Here is a 17,698-nt window from a genome sequence, read left to right on the forward strand (position 1 = left end):
TGCCCTCTGCCCCTTCCATCTGGAGCAGGGTGAAAGCCCAGGTCCAGCACATTCAGTGCTGAGCACCTGCTGATGGGTCGTTGGGGATGGGTGTGAGGAGCAGCAGGAGTGGATGGACTTGCACCAAGCTGTGAGCAGCCTGTGGGACCTCTCAGACCCTCCTGGTATCTGTGCTTGGCAGGTTTCAGAGCTGGTCTTTGTCCCAAGTCATCTCTTGTTGTTGCTTTCACTTTTGCCAAGAAGCTCCACAATTTAATTATGTTCTCTGTCAAAGAGAGTGTAATTTTCCCTGTTTCTTTTAAATATTTTGTGTGGCAACCTGAGGTCACCCCTGATCTTCCTCTTCTTTCCCATTTGCCTGGTGTTTGCTGCCTCTCCCCACTCTGTTCTGTCTCCCCATCACAGGATTTGTTCTCTTGGCTGTTCTGCCCAGGGTCAGTGTCCATCAGGCACCTCTGCCACCCTCACAGTTTGTACCAGCAGAGTGATGCCCTGTCACCTCTGCAGAGATGACAGCTGCTTGGATGATGATTTGCCCTGAACCAGGACTCCCATCCCATCCCATCCCATCCCATCCCATCCCATCCCATCCCATCCCATCCCATCCCATCCCATCCCATCCCATCCCATCCCATCCCATTCCCTGGCAGATTCAGAGACAACCAAAGCAGATTAAAATGGTTCAGCAAAACAGAAACAGGTTTCATGTCAAAACTTCTCTTGAACTCCAAAAAGGAACATGGGTCCAAAATTAGACCTTGTTTTGTGCAAAGTCATTTTAAGTTCATATATATTAAAATAATTGAAAAAAAAAAAAATCCAGTGTGGCTTTCACCACTTCCTCGCCCTTGTCCATCTTCTTTGCTCTGGATGCTGCTTATCTCTTCTCTTGGCTACCACCTGGAAATTACCACTTTTTGGATTCTTTTTCCCTTTCTTGGAATTGAGTTTGAAGAAATGCACATAAAGAGCTATTCTTTCAGTCAGCATTTCAATTAGTTTTAAGTCTTACATTTCTATTTCCTAAGTCTGTACTTATTTATTATTTGCATAGAATCTTTGCCTGAGTGTTTGCATTGATTCTGATAACTCTGTGGGGTGCTTATCTCTCCAAATAGATCAGTAGCTTTTGGGCTGCACTTTCTGAAGCAATAAACAGAGAGTTTTGCTTTGAACTTGAAAGCTTCTGTACTGCATTTACTAATACAGCAACCTATTACAGATGTATGATCCACAAAATTACTTCAATCCCGCGCTAAAGGAGGTAGATTTTCCACCTGTTCTTCCTGGTCATTTTTATTTAAACAATTGCCAGTTTTACAACCCCTTTTTTTCATTACAGTCACCCTGAGTTCATCAGGGGACAGAACATCACTGATGTCATGGTGACATCCTGTCCAGAGTTGACAGGTTTGGGTTAATTGCTGGTCCGAGCAGGCCCAAGCGTGTGGATCACCCAAGGGACTAATCTATGGAGAGGATCTAGCAGGAATCAATCTCCTACCTCAAAAAAAAAAAAAAAAAAAAAGCTCCTTTTTCTTAAAATGCAGTAAAACAAACCCCACTCAAATCTGATCTGAATTAGCATCAGGGACAAACTAAGACTTTAATTTCTATTTCTAGTTTGTTCAAGTAACTCTTTGCCCTGTCTCCCTCCAAGCCAATTTTGGGCTAAGTTGAAAAACACAGCTCCACAAAGCCTCTGTGGGAAGGCACCAGGAATGCAGCAAGATAATAGTGCAGCAAGATAAGGGGGATTAAGATTACTTCTGGTCTTTTTTAAGACATAAGAGGTGAAAAAGTTAATGGAACACTCAACCAAGAGACATTGCTGAGACCTGCAAAAAGTGATAAACCAAGATAGCTGAGTGAAAAATATCAGTGAGTGGCCGGAGTTTTCCATGTGCATTGCAGCCTGCTGGGTTCCACATGGATTATGGCATGGAAAGATGCCTGGCAGAAAAGGACCTGGGCATACAGGTCAACAGCTGTCCAAACAGGAGTCAGAGGTGGCCAAGAAAGCCAGTGGCATCTCACTTTGTGCACAGTGTGGCCAGCAGGAGCAGGGCAGGGGTTGTCCCTGTACTCAGCACTGGTGAGGCCACACGTCGAGAGCTGGGTCCAGATTTGGGTCCTTCACTACAGGAAAAACATTGAGGGGCTAGAGCATGTCAGAGAAGGGCAAGGGAGCTTGGAAAGGACCTGGAGCATGAGCAGCTGAGGGAGCTGGGGGTGTTTAACCTGAAGCAAAAGAGGCTGAAGGATGTGTGCGTGTGGGGGGCATTTATTGCTTTTTATAATCCACTCAGAGGAGGTTTTAGCAAGGGGAGGGTTGGTCTCTTCTCCCAAGTAACAAGTGAGAAGACAAGAGAAAACGGCCACAAATTGTGCCAGGGGAGGTTTAGACTGGCTATTATTAAAAGTTGCTTCACCAAAAGGATGGTCAGGCCCTGGAACAAGCTGCCCATGGAAGTGGTTGAATAATTACCCTTGCAAGGGTTTCAAAGAGATGTAGAGGAGTCATGTAGGGACATGGGTTAGTGGTTGACTCAGCAACGCTGGGTTAGTGGCTGAACTTGATGATTCCAAAGGTCTTTTCCAATCTAAAGGATGTTATTATTCCTCACTGAGAATTTGCTTGTATTGTTGTGGAAATGAGATGTTCCTTTAATCGCCATGGCGAGTTTGAGTGGATTACTCTGTGGAGACAATATCAGCCACTGACAACCCAAATCCAGTGGACACCTGATCCAGCTGGTGTTGAAGCTGATGAAGTATTTCTATTGTACTTAATGAGCATTGGCCTCAGCCTCAGAAGAGTGCACTTCAGATTGAACTTCTCTGCCTTTGCAGAGATTTTATTACATTTACAGAGTTGGTATTAGATTTGCTCAGTGTATGAGAACATTACTATTCAGTTAAATTACTTTTTCAGTTAATAATATATTCTTTTCTACAAAGATTTTACTTTCTTAAATCCTTTCCCCCCTCTTTGCCTTCATCTGGTTAGGGAATTCATTCTCCCTTTCTGCCTTGAGCTACTACATGCTGTTATCTGGCAGGGTTAAACAGCTCTTGCCCACTTCTCAAAGGAGTGCTGAACTGTACTTTTGTTCCTAGGGCAGGCTGTCCCTTTCTAACTGGTGGAACCAAAGCAAGAAGAGCCTCATGAACTGTGAGAGGACCTAAATCAAAGCAGGCTCTTGACCCCAAGCTCTTCCAGGTCAAGGCTCAGTACTAACTGCTGGGAAAGCCCTCCACATTCCTGAGCCTTTTCTGTCCAACACAGAGATACACTTTGTGAGCCCATTCCCAATGATCTCTGGGATCCAAACTCTGTTATATTATTTATAGTATTTACACCTGTAATACCAGCAGCACACTAAGGGCTTTGAGGAGATCTCAGAAGACAAAGTCCCTGCCTAAAGAGCTTAATATTCACATTTTATTCATAATATAAAAATATACATACTCTGAGTCTGTAAGATACCGGATTAAAAAGGCTTTTCTCCTTAAATTAGCTCAGAGAAACCTAACCCCCTGAAGAGAGAGAATGAGGCAGCTGTGGAGGGAAGGGAGCCAGCACCACTGAGTACAAAGCGTCTCTCAGCTGCCTCATCTGGAGATGCACTTTCAGCCTCAGCTTGTGGTCCCTACAGACACTTCTGATCCCTGTGAGCCCAGCTGGGATCAGAGGGCAGGTTCACCATGCTCCCCTGCGTGGTGTTCTTGGCCAGAAGTGATTCCAGCCCAGCTCCACCTGGAGTGGGTGAACTGGGGTTGTGTGATGGGATCAGAGCCTTTGGATCTGCCTGCTCAAACTCAGCCCTGCTCAGTGGAACAAAACCAGATCCTTTTACTTGGGAGTCAGGGTGTACGGCACACAGCTTCTCAGTTCTGACTATTCTGATAAAGGGAGTCAGGGTGTACGGCACACAGCTTCTCAGTTCTGACTATTCTGACTATCACACCACTCCCAGTATTTTGACACAGTGCATTTATTTCCTATTTCTATGCACGACACACCACACTGTCAACATTGAAACACATTAAATTATTTAAGACCAAAGAAAACCCAAATAATAGCATATAAAGAGATATTTTGGAAAAAAGTTGTGTTCCTTCATTAGGTGTCCTTGAAGTTTGGTGGGACTTTTGCCATAATGGACAACAGTGCCAGAGAAATGGAGCAGAGTGCTCAGGAAGGGGCTGGTGACTAAATGATTGTGGGGAGAGGGAGTCAGAGCCACCATTACAGGGTGATAGTTGAGTAGCAAAGTGACAAGAGTTCAGAGGCTGTAAGTTCCAGTCTGTTGCAGAATTTTAATGTGTTTCCACATGAATGATATTTGGTTAGATATTGTAAGCACAGTGCTGGAAAATTAGGATTAGCAAATGACTAAATTAAACTGAAAATTGGGTAAAGAGATTTGGAAGTAAATGCAAATGCTTCAGTCGTAATGGACTTTGCCCTCTAAGGAGTATTTTTTTTTAATAGCCTGTTAATTCTTATTGGATTTAAATTTTTTCCCATTACAGACACTAGAGATTTTGCACAGAAATCTGAGGGGGGTTATAGAAGAACAGTCAAAGAACAACAGAAGAGATGTAGGTTGAAAGTGATGCAATGACCTCTCTTCTGTGAAATGCTCATCACAGATTCCTGGGAAAATTTCTGGGATTCATTCCGGGCCAGAACACAATGAAAAAAATACTTAACACAAACCTCACCAACTCACTCCTGGTCCTTAAGAAAATAACTGTTACAAGGCCAAAATCCACATCAGTCTTTCCAGGACTACCTATTTCTGAAACCCAGGTGAGACATAAAGGAAACTGCTCACAGACACAGGATGTAAATAACTCTGGGCATTATCTGCAAACAGGAGAAATCACCCAGAGGTGGCAGGCAAAGGAGATGGTCCATGCTGGACCCCAGGGTACACCAATACACCTGACCACCCTGCCAAATGCACAAAACTGGACCCACATCTGATCAAAGGCACTTTGAGCAATACAGGAGTTGGGATGCTCCACAAACCGGCCTTGTGCTGACACCAAAACGAACCAGACAACTCAAATACCCAAAATGGGAAAAGCAAATAGTGATAGTGAGAGAAAAGAGTGGGTGGTGCATAGCCCCAGTGACTGTCTCAGTATATTGTTTTTCCCACGAGGATCTGGAAGATCTGACACTCCTCATACCAATTCCCAAGGAATATTGCAAGAGAATTAGAGATAGGGGGAGAGAGATGCAGAACAGTCTGATAACTTACCATGATAATAGCTACCGAGTCAAAATTACATCCAAGGCTTCCCTCTTCAATCTGTGAGGTTTGATGATGCTGATTTTATCAGCAAGGTCATTTTAGCACCCAAGCTTAATCCAGAATCTATTCTGATATTTGTTTAGGAGATTTGAGTAATCTCTTTAGGAGTATTAACAAGAGCTGGAGTCCTAAAGAGCAATCTTCTCTCAGCCCTTACTGGAACAGAAGGATTTGAGGTCAAAGCTAGGTGAAGGCTTTTTTAGGGCAATCTGGAAGCAAATGGAATTATCTTAGGAGCAAGTCACATTTTGGAGAATAGAGGCATGAAGTTTGCAAAGGAGTTTAGGTTGGTTTTGGGTTCAATTTTCTGGCTGCCCTGGATGCAACCCATGAGCTGCTGCATGATTCAGGCATTGATAGGAGGGCAGAGGAGCTTGCTCTGAGATTTGCTCTCTGAGCCATGTACAACTGCAGTCAGTGGCCAAACAATATGTGAAAATTTACTGCCTTTTTCCAGTGTCACCATATGCTGCCTGTTGGCTCGTCATGGCACAGGGCTGGCCCTGGAGCTCTGTGCTGGGAGGGGACATCTAGTTGAGGGAGTGGATGGGAAAATTCAGTGAAACAAAGTCACTGATGCTCAAATGCCAAGCTGTTAAATCTTCAGAAAGTCTTGGTTCAGAAATCAGTCATTGCTTTTTATAAATAATTAGAAATAGGATCAGTGGATAGGAAGTCAAATGTTCACTTGAAGGCTTTGGGTTACATTTTGGAAGGGCCTTTGAGGAATTGTCATTGAATCTTCACACCCAAAGTGTTCTGAGTGTTGCATGGGTGCAGCATAAACCATTTCCACATGGTCTCATCTGAGACTGTATGGCTGATAACGCATGAGATTAGACCTTTTCTTGCAGATAAGCTGAAGAAAACCACAAAAATATCAAAAAAACCAAAAACAGATCAGTGCTTCCACAAGAGCCCCATTGTGGCAGGCAGAACAGCTTGTGGCACTGTTGAGCCATTAACCCTTGCACTCTCTTCTTCCCCAGAAGGCTGATGGATTTTTATCTAGCTCCAGAAAAAAAGAACAACACCCTGGTCTGTGGGGCTGAATGCTGTGGATACTCATCTCCAGCTCCCTGCTGTTTCACAGCTGGCAGCAACAGATAAATTTATCATTTCTCCAAGCCAAGATGGAATCAGGTCTCACTTTGAGGTGCTGCCTCGAGAGTAGAGGTAGATTTGGGCATTAACTCATCTCACCTTCCAAGCTTTGGAATGTCTGAAAATTTGGAACATAATTTGGAATCCTAAGACCAAGCACCCTAAGCCTAAGAGGGAGTACTACAGCTCACCTAGGAAAGGTTTACAGTGAGCTTTGCTATCCAAGCCATAACAATGTTATGTTTTGTGGGGCTGATAAATTGTCACAGCAATTATTTTACTGTAAAACCAAACAAACCTCCCATGCAAAAATCTATTACTGGTAGTTTCAGAAATGAATGTTGGTGTTGAGTAACTCAGATTTTGGTTGTACCCTGTGAGGGGAACTAGAAAACAGTGTTATTCAAAGTGTTGTGACATCAAGACATTTTTGGCATGATGTACCCTAATGCTAAAAGTGTGTGGAAAAAATAGTTTTATTTTCCCTGTATGTTTGAAGGGTTAGATACAATTGGTAATATACAGCATGTGACTACTATTGAATGCATTAATATAGATTTGCTAGAGCTTTTTATTATGAACGACCGCTAACAATGTTTATTTTCACTTGTGAGTGGAAGCACACGATAAAGGCATCCCTCAGGAAGTTTGTGCATTTGCTCTCCAGCCATGACTCACCCCTTACTCAGAGAAGCAAAGCCCAAGTGACCCAGCTGGGGCGAGCACAGAGCCACCACAGAGGAAGTTTCCTTAGCAACAGGAAAACATCCAAAACCTCTTCCACCTCCTGCTTGCTGTTCCTTGAAGTTGTTCTAAGTAAATGGATGCTAAACCTCTGAATTTCAGAGTTAGAATCAATGTATCACAAAGCAAATCCTTCTGCTTGCAAGCAAGTTAACTGGAGCTACTATCCTCCTAAATTCAGGCTTAAGAAAAATAATGTTTTATTTTATCTACTCTCCCCAAACACTGCCTGGGCTTATAAACAAATAGCAGAAACAACTCCTGCATCCTCAGCTGACACTGATTATCATCAGGGATCTGTTGAAGTTAATGAAACCATGGCAATTCAGAGCAATCAGCCCAGCATGAGCTCTGTGCTTGTGGGCTCCAGGTGCCCATGATCAAAGCTGATGAAGAGCAGGGGAATAGCTCAGCCAGGAGAGAGGGAGGCTTGGGGCTTTGTCTTGTGGTGTTTCTTTGTGAGATGTTTTGAAGAAATTTTGAGGTGTTTTTTGTTGTTTTTTGGTTTTTTTAAGAGGTTTTGGACCAAAGAATGGGAAGCTGCAAGCAAGTGGAAAATTGTTCTTTGTGTTTCCAGGTACTGTGTACAGTAGTCTGATGTACATTTCCTATATATATGTACATTGTTTCTTAAAACATCTTTACTCCCTGTACTGCACCCCTCTGGGGTGAAATGTGTATACATTGGAACAAGATGCCACTTTTTGTGTTCACAGTAATCTATGTTAAAGTTCAATGAGGCTCAATGTGTGTGCTTCTCTCCCTGTTGTAGGCATGCAGCCATGGAAAAAGAGTGCAGGAATGAGTGTATTGATTTATGCCTGTCACTGCCTGACAGGAGCAGATGGGGGTCTGGGAGTTTCAGTTTAGCTGATGGACTGTGCTAAACCTGACCTGGTTCTGGTGCTGTTACATGGGAGATGTCTTTGATGCAGCTCAGTCACTTTTGAAGTATTGTGGAAGGTGAAGCGGAGCCAGCTTTGTAGGCAATAACAACAGGATGAGATTATTTAGGCTAAAATGAGTCAATATTTGGAAAATTCCACTGTTAATAATCAGACCTTGCCTGAGGGGAGTTGATTGATGCTGCCTGTACCAGATGGTTTGCAGCATGAGGCTGAGCCTGGTGCTCCTGTGGACACCCTGATGGGGAAGCAGCTTGGGGGAACACGAGGGTGCAGCCAGAAATCCACGTGGGCACCAAGTCACCTCACTGGGAACAGCACAGTCAGGGCCCTCAGTTAAGGGTGGAGGAAGAAAAAGCCCTTTTGGGAAAGATATAAAATTACACAGGTTTGAGCTCTGGCAGGGCATTTGAGCTCTTGTCTGTGGTCACCCTCACTGGTGGCCTTGTCCCCAGCTGGTGCCAAGCATGGGGGTGCCTGACCTGCTTTTCCAGGGCTGTGAGCTCCTGCTGGCACCACAGACACGAGGCCTTGGCTGTGCTTTGCTGACATCTGTCCTATAAAACTGGCAGCAATAATGAATGATAGCCCATATTTCTGTAATATCTTCTTCCTCAGGACACCTAACAACATGCCATTGATAAAGCTCTTTAAGGGCTGGAGTTTGGCCAGGGCCTTGAAGAAGCAATAGCCTGGCTGTGGTCCCACAAAAGGGAGCTCCACAAAAGGGATGCTTCTGATCCAGGACAAGGGACTTGCTTTCCCTTCTCCCAGCTGAACAAACAACCTTTCCTCTCAGCTTAGGCATGCCTGACTAGAGGGTATTGATGGTTCTGGTTGCCTGACTTGAGTACCTGATTGTTCTTGGCCTGGTGCTCAAGCTCTGAACAAGTGCACGAGCTTTAATGAGTGATTTTGGGTGGGAGCAGCTGTCTGTAGTGTCAGACTGCACATCTTATGACATGACACTGAGCTGCCCTGGGTTAGGCTACAGCAATAACTCATTAAATATAATTCTGAGTGTGCCAATTTTGGGAGTGTTGGAGTGATCACAAACAACTGAGGCATAAACGAGTCCTCTTCCCATCCTTGGTCCATAGAACAGCTCAGGAGTTCTCTGGTTATTTGTGGACAGAATTTATTGATGATCATTGTATTCCTTGGCATGAACTGAAATTTCGGGTTCATGACCATTAACCATGGTGAGAACAAGTGACCCATTTGTCTCACATGATGGGTTTGCCCGTGGAATCTGCAGATGCTTTGACTGACTTATGAGCGTGGCTGGGTGCTTGTGTCAGGTGCAAACAAGAAAACCAAAAATGCCCAGTGGAATGGGTGTCTGTGTGTGTGATATGATGGTCCCTCCTGCAAATACTGGGCTGGGAGCAGTGCTGTGGCTTCCTGGTGCCCTGATGAAATGCTTCTGCATTGTAAAGATAAAGAGGAGATGGATTAAACTCATCTGAATCCTGGTAGAGCCTTTCTGCTCAAACTTTTTGTCTTGCTTTGCCTGACCACTGTGACACCAGCAATTTGCTGGTCTTTTTGAGTCACCAGCAAAAAGGAAATGCTGTGATTTGTACCCCAGGAGCAGGGATGGGAGCCTTCAAGCACCTTGTGTGCATGCAAAGGAGACTGATGCATCCGGCGCCGTGACTGCTCTGAAGAACTCTTCAGATCCTGGAGTGTGAGCCTGAGTGCAGTTTGAACAAGCTGTGTGCTTATGCAATTAAAACCAAGCTGTGCTGCTCCTTGAGCACTTACAGCACTCCACAGGGGCACACAGAGCTCAGGCACTGCTGTGTGGGCATTTCTTTAAACCCAAATGGAGGGAAATTGGCCCCTGTGCTTCAGGAAGGAGGCTGTGGTTTTCTGTCTCTGTAACCACAAGCTCAGATTCTGATTAGTGATTGCACTTTTCAGCAGCACCTGTGCTCTTGTTTTGCTCGTGGTGTTGCTTATTTTTAATGGATCAGGAGTCTGCAATCAATTTCAAAAATACCAGCAGTACAGTTTGAGCCCATGAGATCAGGAGTGGATGTGTACTTTCAAGAAGGCACTGAAGAAAAACCACTTTAAAAGCAGTTTTAATTCTATAATTGCTGTAGAGGATAGACACAGCAGGGCACTGTTTTTTTCACAGAGTGAAACAGAATAATGAGGAATCAAAACTTCTATATCCTGTTCCATATTTTTCATTCACTTCTATTTGGAGGCAAACAAGTGCCTTCCTTCCCTTCTGCTCCTGTAGGAAAGGCAGAGCCGCAACTGGGAGCAGAGCTGTCTTGTGGCTTTAAGACTTTGTGAGAATGGAAAGCCTTAATGAATGCTCCTGTGGAGATATAAAATGATTAATCTACAGGCATCTGAGAACACTTATGATTTAGGTTTTGGTATTGTATCTGTTATTTCACTTATGGGGCTGTTAATAATCTTGTAATGCACATCAGGCTGTATCTTAATGATTAAAACATGATTAAAAAGGGTCTGTTTTATCTGTAACTAGTAAGAAATGCAATTATTTTAAGTAGTTCAATGCCTGTACCAGTCAGATGTGGTATTAAATGGCTTCAATGATTTGGCTGGAGGGGTTTTTTGAGGTGCTGGAAGCACCCCATCAGAGACATAGATAAGAATGTGGTGTGGGGGCAATGCAGGAGGGCAGGAGGCCATGGGATGGAGAGCAGAGAGATGGCAAGAGAGTGAGAATAAGGCAATTTGTAGTGCCAGATGTAGATCCTTAGCCTGAGGACAGCTGGGCAGGTGGAATAAGGCCTGGGTGGGAATTCTGATGAGGATGGCAGAGCTGGGGGACACAGAAGGATGGACATGAAGTGAGAGGGCTAGAGATGAGGTGAGGGGGGAAAGCTCTTTTCCTTCCTCACTAAGAGCTTGTGCTGACAGGAAATCTCAGGAATGACCTTTGCCTCCCATAGCTGACCTGTTGGTCCCTGCAGGGGAGCCTGCAGTGCTGAGACCCATCAGGTCATCTGGCAGTGCTTCCCAAAAAGCTCCCCTGCCTCTCAAAGGTCCAGTGCTCCTCAAAACCTCACAGCTCCTTACTCAGAGATAATTAACTGTGCTGTTAACAGGGATCAGACTTCAGTTTCAAGCAAAATAAACCCAACTGTTAACATGTGGGTGGGACATGGACGGGCTTAAAGCATTTCTGAGGTTTTTCACTTGTGCTTCCCTCATATGGGATGCATTTCATCTCCCCACCAACCTTTACACATCAACAACAATTAAGAATAGAGGCAGAATAAAAAATGGACAGTTTGTCCAGTTTGTCGTATTTCTAGTGTGGAAGGCTACTCTTCAGCTCAAAGCCAGTAAAGTTTGCCTGGACACACAGAAGTGACTCCCTGCTCACACAGGAGCCAGAGGCAGCTTTGCCACTGAGTTCAACCAGCACTAAAACTGCTCCTGTAAAAGTGCATTTCTACAGCTGCACTGCAATACCTCTGCTCTAAACCTCTAGTTAAATGCATGTTAAAGTCCAGGATCAATCTACCAGGCAGTAAGTTAATGGCCCATGGTGTAGCTGCTGCTGTGATGCCTCTTTTCCATTAAGAGAGAGGCAGTGTGGCTCTGAGTGGCTTGTGTGTCTGGAATGGTGCTGCTTGTGGCTCACACCTGCGTGGGGAGGATGCTTGTTGCATTTAAACTAGATTACATGAGCCAAAAGGATTGTTCAGCCCAGCAGGCACTGCAGAGCTCCAAAGGGACACTCCTGTGGGACTGGGAACTCCTGGCATGTGCCCCTAAGCATTATTTCAGGAAGCTCATGCAGATCCCTCCACTGACTCAGTTTTGCTGCCCTTGACCTGCAGGGTGCTGCAAGCATCAGTACTCCTGTGTTTGCAGCCTCTGAAAAAGCATGCAAAAAGCCAGGAGACTTCTTTGCTATCCCTGCCCTCTGTTGGCACAACATCCTGCATCTGGCTCAGGCACGCTGATCTACCAGCTGATCCTGGAGTGTAAAGGGGAGAGATGTTGGTCATTCTGGATGCATGCAATGCTCCAGTCTGCTGGGTTGCCTCTGGCATTTTGGATAGTAGCCTGGGAGGCACTGGATCTGCAAGGTTCAGTGCTTGGTGTTGGGATCTCCCAGCAGTCTGCACCTGGCATGTAAAGCAGCACAGAGAAGTGACTTCTCCAGCTCCTTTAAAAGCAAAAGTAGAAAGGGAAATAAGAAAGAATTACCAGCTTTGAAGATGGGAAGGATGCTGAGACCTTTTGCTTTCCTTTGCCACGGCTGTGCTCCTTGTCTCTCCTGAGCCCCATGCTGTAAATCCCACGCTCCCATCTGAGGAGCACTGGCTGCAGAGCCCCTTGGTGCAGTCTGGGTATTTCAGAGAAGGTGGTCAGGAATAATCCTGCACCTCCCTGCTGTGCCTGGACACAGCTTTGCCTTCCAGGGCATGGGAGGTGCTGGGCTGGTCCTGGGTCCTGATTCAACCCACTGCAGCCTTGGGGCTCCTGGGGTGATGCCTGAGGTTGGGCAACGCTGGGACACAGGGAGAACACCTTGTGGCATCTATCTACCCACTTTTTTTGGGTGGTGAGGACCCAGTGACTGAGGCTGGTGCAAGGCATCCCTGTGAGGCAAAACCCCCCTGCCCTGCCCAGGGGCTGCTGGAGAATAAGAAGATTTCTAGTGGGGCAGTGAAGGCCTCCTAGGGAAAGACAGGATTTCCTCCAGTGGGACTGAGGAGATTATGACAGAGAGCTAATCTGTATGGCTGTTTCATAAGTTTCCCCAGTGCCTGGACTCCGTGCTCAGCAACAGACACTCTGTGTGCTGAGAATAACTGATTGCCCAGAAACACCATGGAAGGATGTGTGGAGGGCTGGAGCAAGCTCTGCCTCTCAGTCTCTTTGTATTTCAGTGTTATCTAACAAAATCTCTCCCCATTCCCACACCAGGTTAGTAGGAGGGACCAAATATGCTGCTAAGCCCCACTGCTTGGTGGAACTCACCCTTCACCTGGTAGTTTATATTCCTTGTGAATTCCCACCTCTTTCCTTGACCTTATTCACCACAAACAGGCAAATGTTTGTAGTGACAAACCCAATTCCAAAGCCACTCTTCAGACCACTGTCCATCTCCTCCTCATTTGCTGCAGTCAGAATTCACGAGCAAAGGCAGAATGCAGGTTCTGCTCCAGCCCAGGGATCACACCACGAGGGGCTTTGCTACTGTCCCTGTGCTCAGACCAACTGCACTGTGCAGCAAAAATCACAAGCAAGCAACATCCAAGGCTTTCCAGATTATGTTATTACAAAGTGTAAGTGAAGATCTAAGTTCCCATCTGGACACTTGCTCTATCCATCTTCAAGATTTTATCCAAATTATTTAAATGCTCACTGCCTTAGTTCTTCTGTTTGTAAATCCCTAACCTGCCTGTTTGCTATTCTTGGATTAAAATCACTGTGTGTAGTACAGCTCCTGTTCCAGCAGCTCCTGCTGCTTGTACACGTTTGGACAAAAGAACTCTGAATGCATTCTGGGGAATATGGATATTCCAAATCAGCCCAGGGCTGGAGTGCTGGTACTGCTGGGGAAGCTGGGGAGAGTGTGGAACTTTGTGCTCTGTCGGTGGCAAGTTTGTGTGCAGTTACAGCTTCCTCAGTATTTTTCTGTTTTAAATGCAAACAAATACATGACTTCAAGTCTATTCTATAAAAAAAGGAAGATCACAACCCCTAATTAGTGCATTAAAGCTGACAGCCTGTTTTAATTTGTTACTCCTACACCTTTAGCTTGCCTGACACAGCTGGGGAGCGCTGCCAGTGAATGCTGTATGAACGCCTGCGTGTGAAGTTGGAGGGGATGGACAGTGAGTTCCCCCCTGGCTGTGAGCCACAGCCTGGAATTTCCTGACAGTTTTTCTTTGTGGTTCTGAGAGCAGCTTGCTGTCAGGGATTGTTTCTTGTGTCCCTTCCCTACCCCATATGCTGTTTTCAGTCTCTATTGCAGCATTCTGGAGTATTTTGCTTTCCAAATGAGGTCCACAGGGTACACTAATAAGTTGAAACATCACAATATGCATCAGTTAGACATCATTGTAAGCCTCTAGCTCCAGCCCACAAATGCTACCAACAACGAATTCATTCCTCAGATGAGCAAGTGTAATTTATAACTCAGAGCAGCACTTGAAACTGTTTGACTAATAAAATGCCCTTCACTCGACTCCTGGGTTAAAGCCTGGCTGGTGCCAGCCCCTTGTCAGCTGCAATCACTCTAGGAAATCCTTTCCAGTGTGCACCTAGCAGTCAAACCTACATGTGCTCTGATACATGCTTTACTCTCCACTCCCCAGCACTGCCCTAAGTTCTTCCACCAACCCCATCCCAAATTGCTTGGCCCATCCAGCAGCTTCCCCCCATAAGGATCAGGTTTACCTGAGCAGCAGTGGAGCAGCAGTGCCTAAAATGGAGATTTCAATGGGATGCGACAGGGAGATTTTCCCTCTCATCTACGAACTTCTGTAGCTGCCACCTTTGGGAAAACAGCCTAGCTACCAGCAGAAGGCTTCCAAATATCTCGTCTCTCAATGTGTCCAAGTATTTCTTGCTGCTTTCACAGTTCCCAGGAAGTTTTAATTACTTTTGGTTTTTAAATAGAGGCAAAGCACCAGAATTCAGCAACTACACAGAAACAAGCTGTCAGTAGGAAGTGGGTGTGAAGACCCTCTGAATAAAGTCAACCCAAAAAAAGCTGAGCTTTCTCTCTCCAAACTTTATTTCACGAAGCTCCTTGTTCTCCCCACATTTATAAAAACTCTTCTTAAAATCCACTCTGCCTGCACATCCTGGGCTGCCGTGACTCCTCTGGGGCATGATGGCCATTTCCACCAGGGCAGGACGCTCCGTGTGGAGTCGGTGCGTTCTCTGTCATTTGGCAAAGCTCATCCCTCTCATTTTTCCTTGGAAGGAAGCTGCAGGAGTCAGGCAGAGACAGGAGATCAGGGCTGGGGCAGTGCCAGTGCTGTGCTGAGCCCTGGCTGGCCGTGCCCCCTCTGCCTCCGGAGCATCAGGGCTGTGCAGGAGCTGTGCGGCTCCTTCTCCAGTGCTCGCTCATCCCTGCGTGCCCTTGCCTGTGCTGGTGGGAAATCAGGGGCTTCCCAGCCCTTCCCTCAGTCACCTCCATCGGACCACTTTGTCCTTGGGTGCTGTTTGCTTTCCTGAGCCCAGAGCGTGCTGGAGAGGCGCTCCCGCTCGTCCCCGGCTGCTCACTGATTTCCCATGCTGAGCTCTTGCTGTTTGCTGCTGTGGCAAAAGGAAAAGCAGCTCTTGCTGGCCAGGTCCACAGTTAGTTGTGAGAGGATCTTTTTTCCCCCTGTTTGAAATGTAAGGTCTCGCAAATTAAGAAGCTACAGCCTGTCTAGGTCTTATACCAGTCAGTCTGTGATTCATCAGAGAATCTCCTTGGTAACTAGCAGTTCCTCTCTGATGATTTGCTACTAAAAAGCTCTCCCAATTTAAAGATAAAACACAGTGGAAGCAGGAAGAGGAGCTACACTATACAGATACCTTATACAGAAACATATGCCTTGCGTGCACGCAGCTATACTGGATATTTTCTGATGTGTGTGGGAAGCAGCCTCTCTGTGAGACAGCATGGTATTACCCTACGGATGGCAAATATGCCCCAATTGCCTCATCTCTGCTAGAAATCCTTTTTGCTGCTCCAGGGTCAGTAACCCCATCTGCAGGGTAAATAATCCCCCAGGAGAAGACGAGGCTGGCATTTAACGAGGGGCTCAGCAGTTCATGCTTTAATAAGCCAGATTTCTGCCTTGTGTGGGACTGATTGCCAAGCACAAGGATTCAGAGACAGGGTGACTTTCTGCAGGAGGTGTGCCTGGTGTGTTTGATGCTGCCTGCTTGCCCTCTGGCTCTGGCAATGAGCCCCTGCTGCCTGACCCCCTCCTCACACACAGCAAAGTGCTGTCTGTGCTCTGGTGCTTGCTCAAGCTGCAGGGAAGGTGCTCACTGAAGATTTATTTTTCTAGGAATCAGTATTGCTGGAAAAGTTGGTCCAAGGTGAGGCTAAGAAGATTCTGTGTTTGAAACAGTGAGTAACTGTGCTCAGAGAGTCAGTGTAAGTGAAGGATGCCAGAGGCAAAAAAAGCTCTGTGGTGAGATTGCCTGGGGTTCCTCAGGGAAGAGGGAATGTTTTGGGCTGGAGGTGACTGCTCATGTTGTGCATGTCTGGTGCACCTACAGCCAGAAAGCTCCAGCTCCCTGTGCATGCTGAGGCTGTGCCAGCAGGACTGTCCTGCTCTGGTGGGGCTTTCTGTGCTACTGAGCCCACCTGAGTAGTGAAGGTGACATCAAATTACAAATGAGTGGAACCAAGCTGCTTCCAGTTCTTTTTCCCAGATAAATCAGGAATTAATATCACTCCTAGACTTCTCTTGCAATGCCCTTCCAGCAGCCCTTGGCAGAAGTGAGCAGAGGATGAAGAGCAAGGCAGGTTCACACTGGCAACCCAAATCCTTCTCTGTATTTCCCCACTTGCCTTATGTTCCATGGCACTAATTCCTCTGAATCATCACAACAAACAGCAACAAAGCACCAAATCCGTGAGATGTTTTTCCATTCCTGCAGGAGGGTTTTGAGCTCATTGTGAAAGCTTGCCCAGCCCTGGGAAGCACCAGCAGCTGGAGTGTGGCTCTTCCAGGCAGCTCTGACAGTAAGGAGACCATGCCCCATGGATGTCACCAATTTGGGACCAAATCTATGCTCCCATTAGGTGATGTGGCACCTCTAATATCTGAGCAGGAGAGTTCCAGCATCTGGAGTGCTCTGCCTGGGGAGGCTGATCCAGCCTTGCTCAGATTCAGACCTGTGGTTTCAGATCTTTAATTTTAGCAGGAAAACACTTGAGTGTAAATGGGCTGCCCATCCCTGCAAAGCCAAAAGTGCTCAGACCTACATTTATCAAGGAATATGAGTGACAATAAGCTGGTTCTGATAAATGAGAGCTGATATATTCAAGCTGATTTTTGATGCAATTGAACATGTCAGGAACACGACCTCATTCTGGTTAAGGGATGAGTTTTTAGATAATCAAAGCTCTGATAAGCAAGGCCTGACTTCCACCTCAGTCAGGAAGAAAAGGGGAGATTGATGCTCATCCTCCCCCTTCCTGCTCCCACTGTGGGTGCTAAGCCTAGGCACGGGCAGGTGAGACCTTGCTGTGTGGGGTCAGGTGCTGCTGTTTCTGCCTTGAAGGAAAAGTACCAGGGGAAGCCTCTCCTTCACCTCTCTCCTGCCTTTAAATTCCCTTCCTGAAGCTTGGAAGCCTTTGCTGCTCCCAGATCTGTGAGCCTGTGCCTGTTGGAGGGAGGGAAGCAGATGGAGCCCCTGATGAGAGGGATGTCTGCAGGCATGTCTTGGCTGGCTTAATCTCCAGGATCTCCTCATGGAGAGAAGGATGGAGAGAGGTCAGCTCTAGCAGCACTGCCATCAGTGCCATTCTGTCACCAGAGGCTACCAGACTGGGAAAAGCAGGACCATTTTTGTTTTACCCAGGGGTAGCAGGAGCTCATCTCCCCTGGGGGAGCCTCAGAGCAGAGCCTGGTGCAATGCCCACCCCCA

At 46.3% G+C, this 17,698-nt stretch overlaps 1 protein-coding gene across 3 annotated transcripts in view; it reads right to left on the minus strand.

Moving 5' to 3' along the window:
• KCNMB2 (potassium calcium-activated channel subfamily M regulatory beta subunit 2) overlaps window positions 1-17,698 on the minus strand; it is a 92,867-nt gene that overhangs the window by 33,448 nt on the left and 41,721 nt on the right. The window contains exon 1 of one of the 3 annotated variants that reach the window (XM_064721013.1): window positions 14,495-15,421. The exons of 1 other annotated variant lie outside the window; for it this stretch is intronic. In XM_064721013.1, the coding sequence (XP_064577083.1) occupies window positions 14,495-14,568 (74 nt within the window). In that variant the 5' untranslated portion in view covers window positions 14,569-15,421. Of the gene's footprint in view, window positions 1-14,494; window positions 15,422-17,698 lie in introns of those variants that run through there. One more of the 3 variants, XM_064721012.1, reaches the window with a different exon arrangement.

The sequence above is a fragment of the Zonotrichia leucophrys genome, chromosome 9, assembly GCF_028769735.1.
Source record: "Zonotrichia leucophrys gambelii isolate GWCS_2022_RI chromosome 9, RI_Zleu_2.0, whole genome shotgun sequence".
Classification (NCBI taxonomy): Eukaryota; Metazoa; Chordata; class Aves; order Passeriformes; family Passerellidae; genus Zonotrichia; species Zonotrichia leucophrys.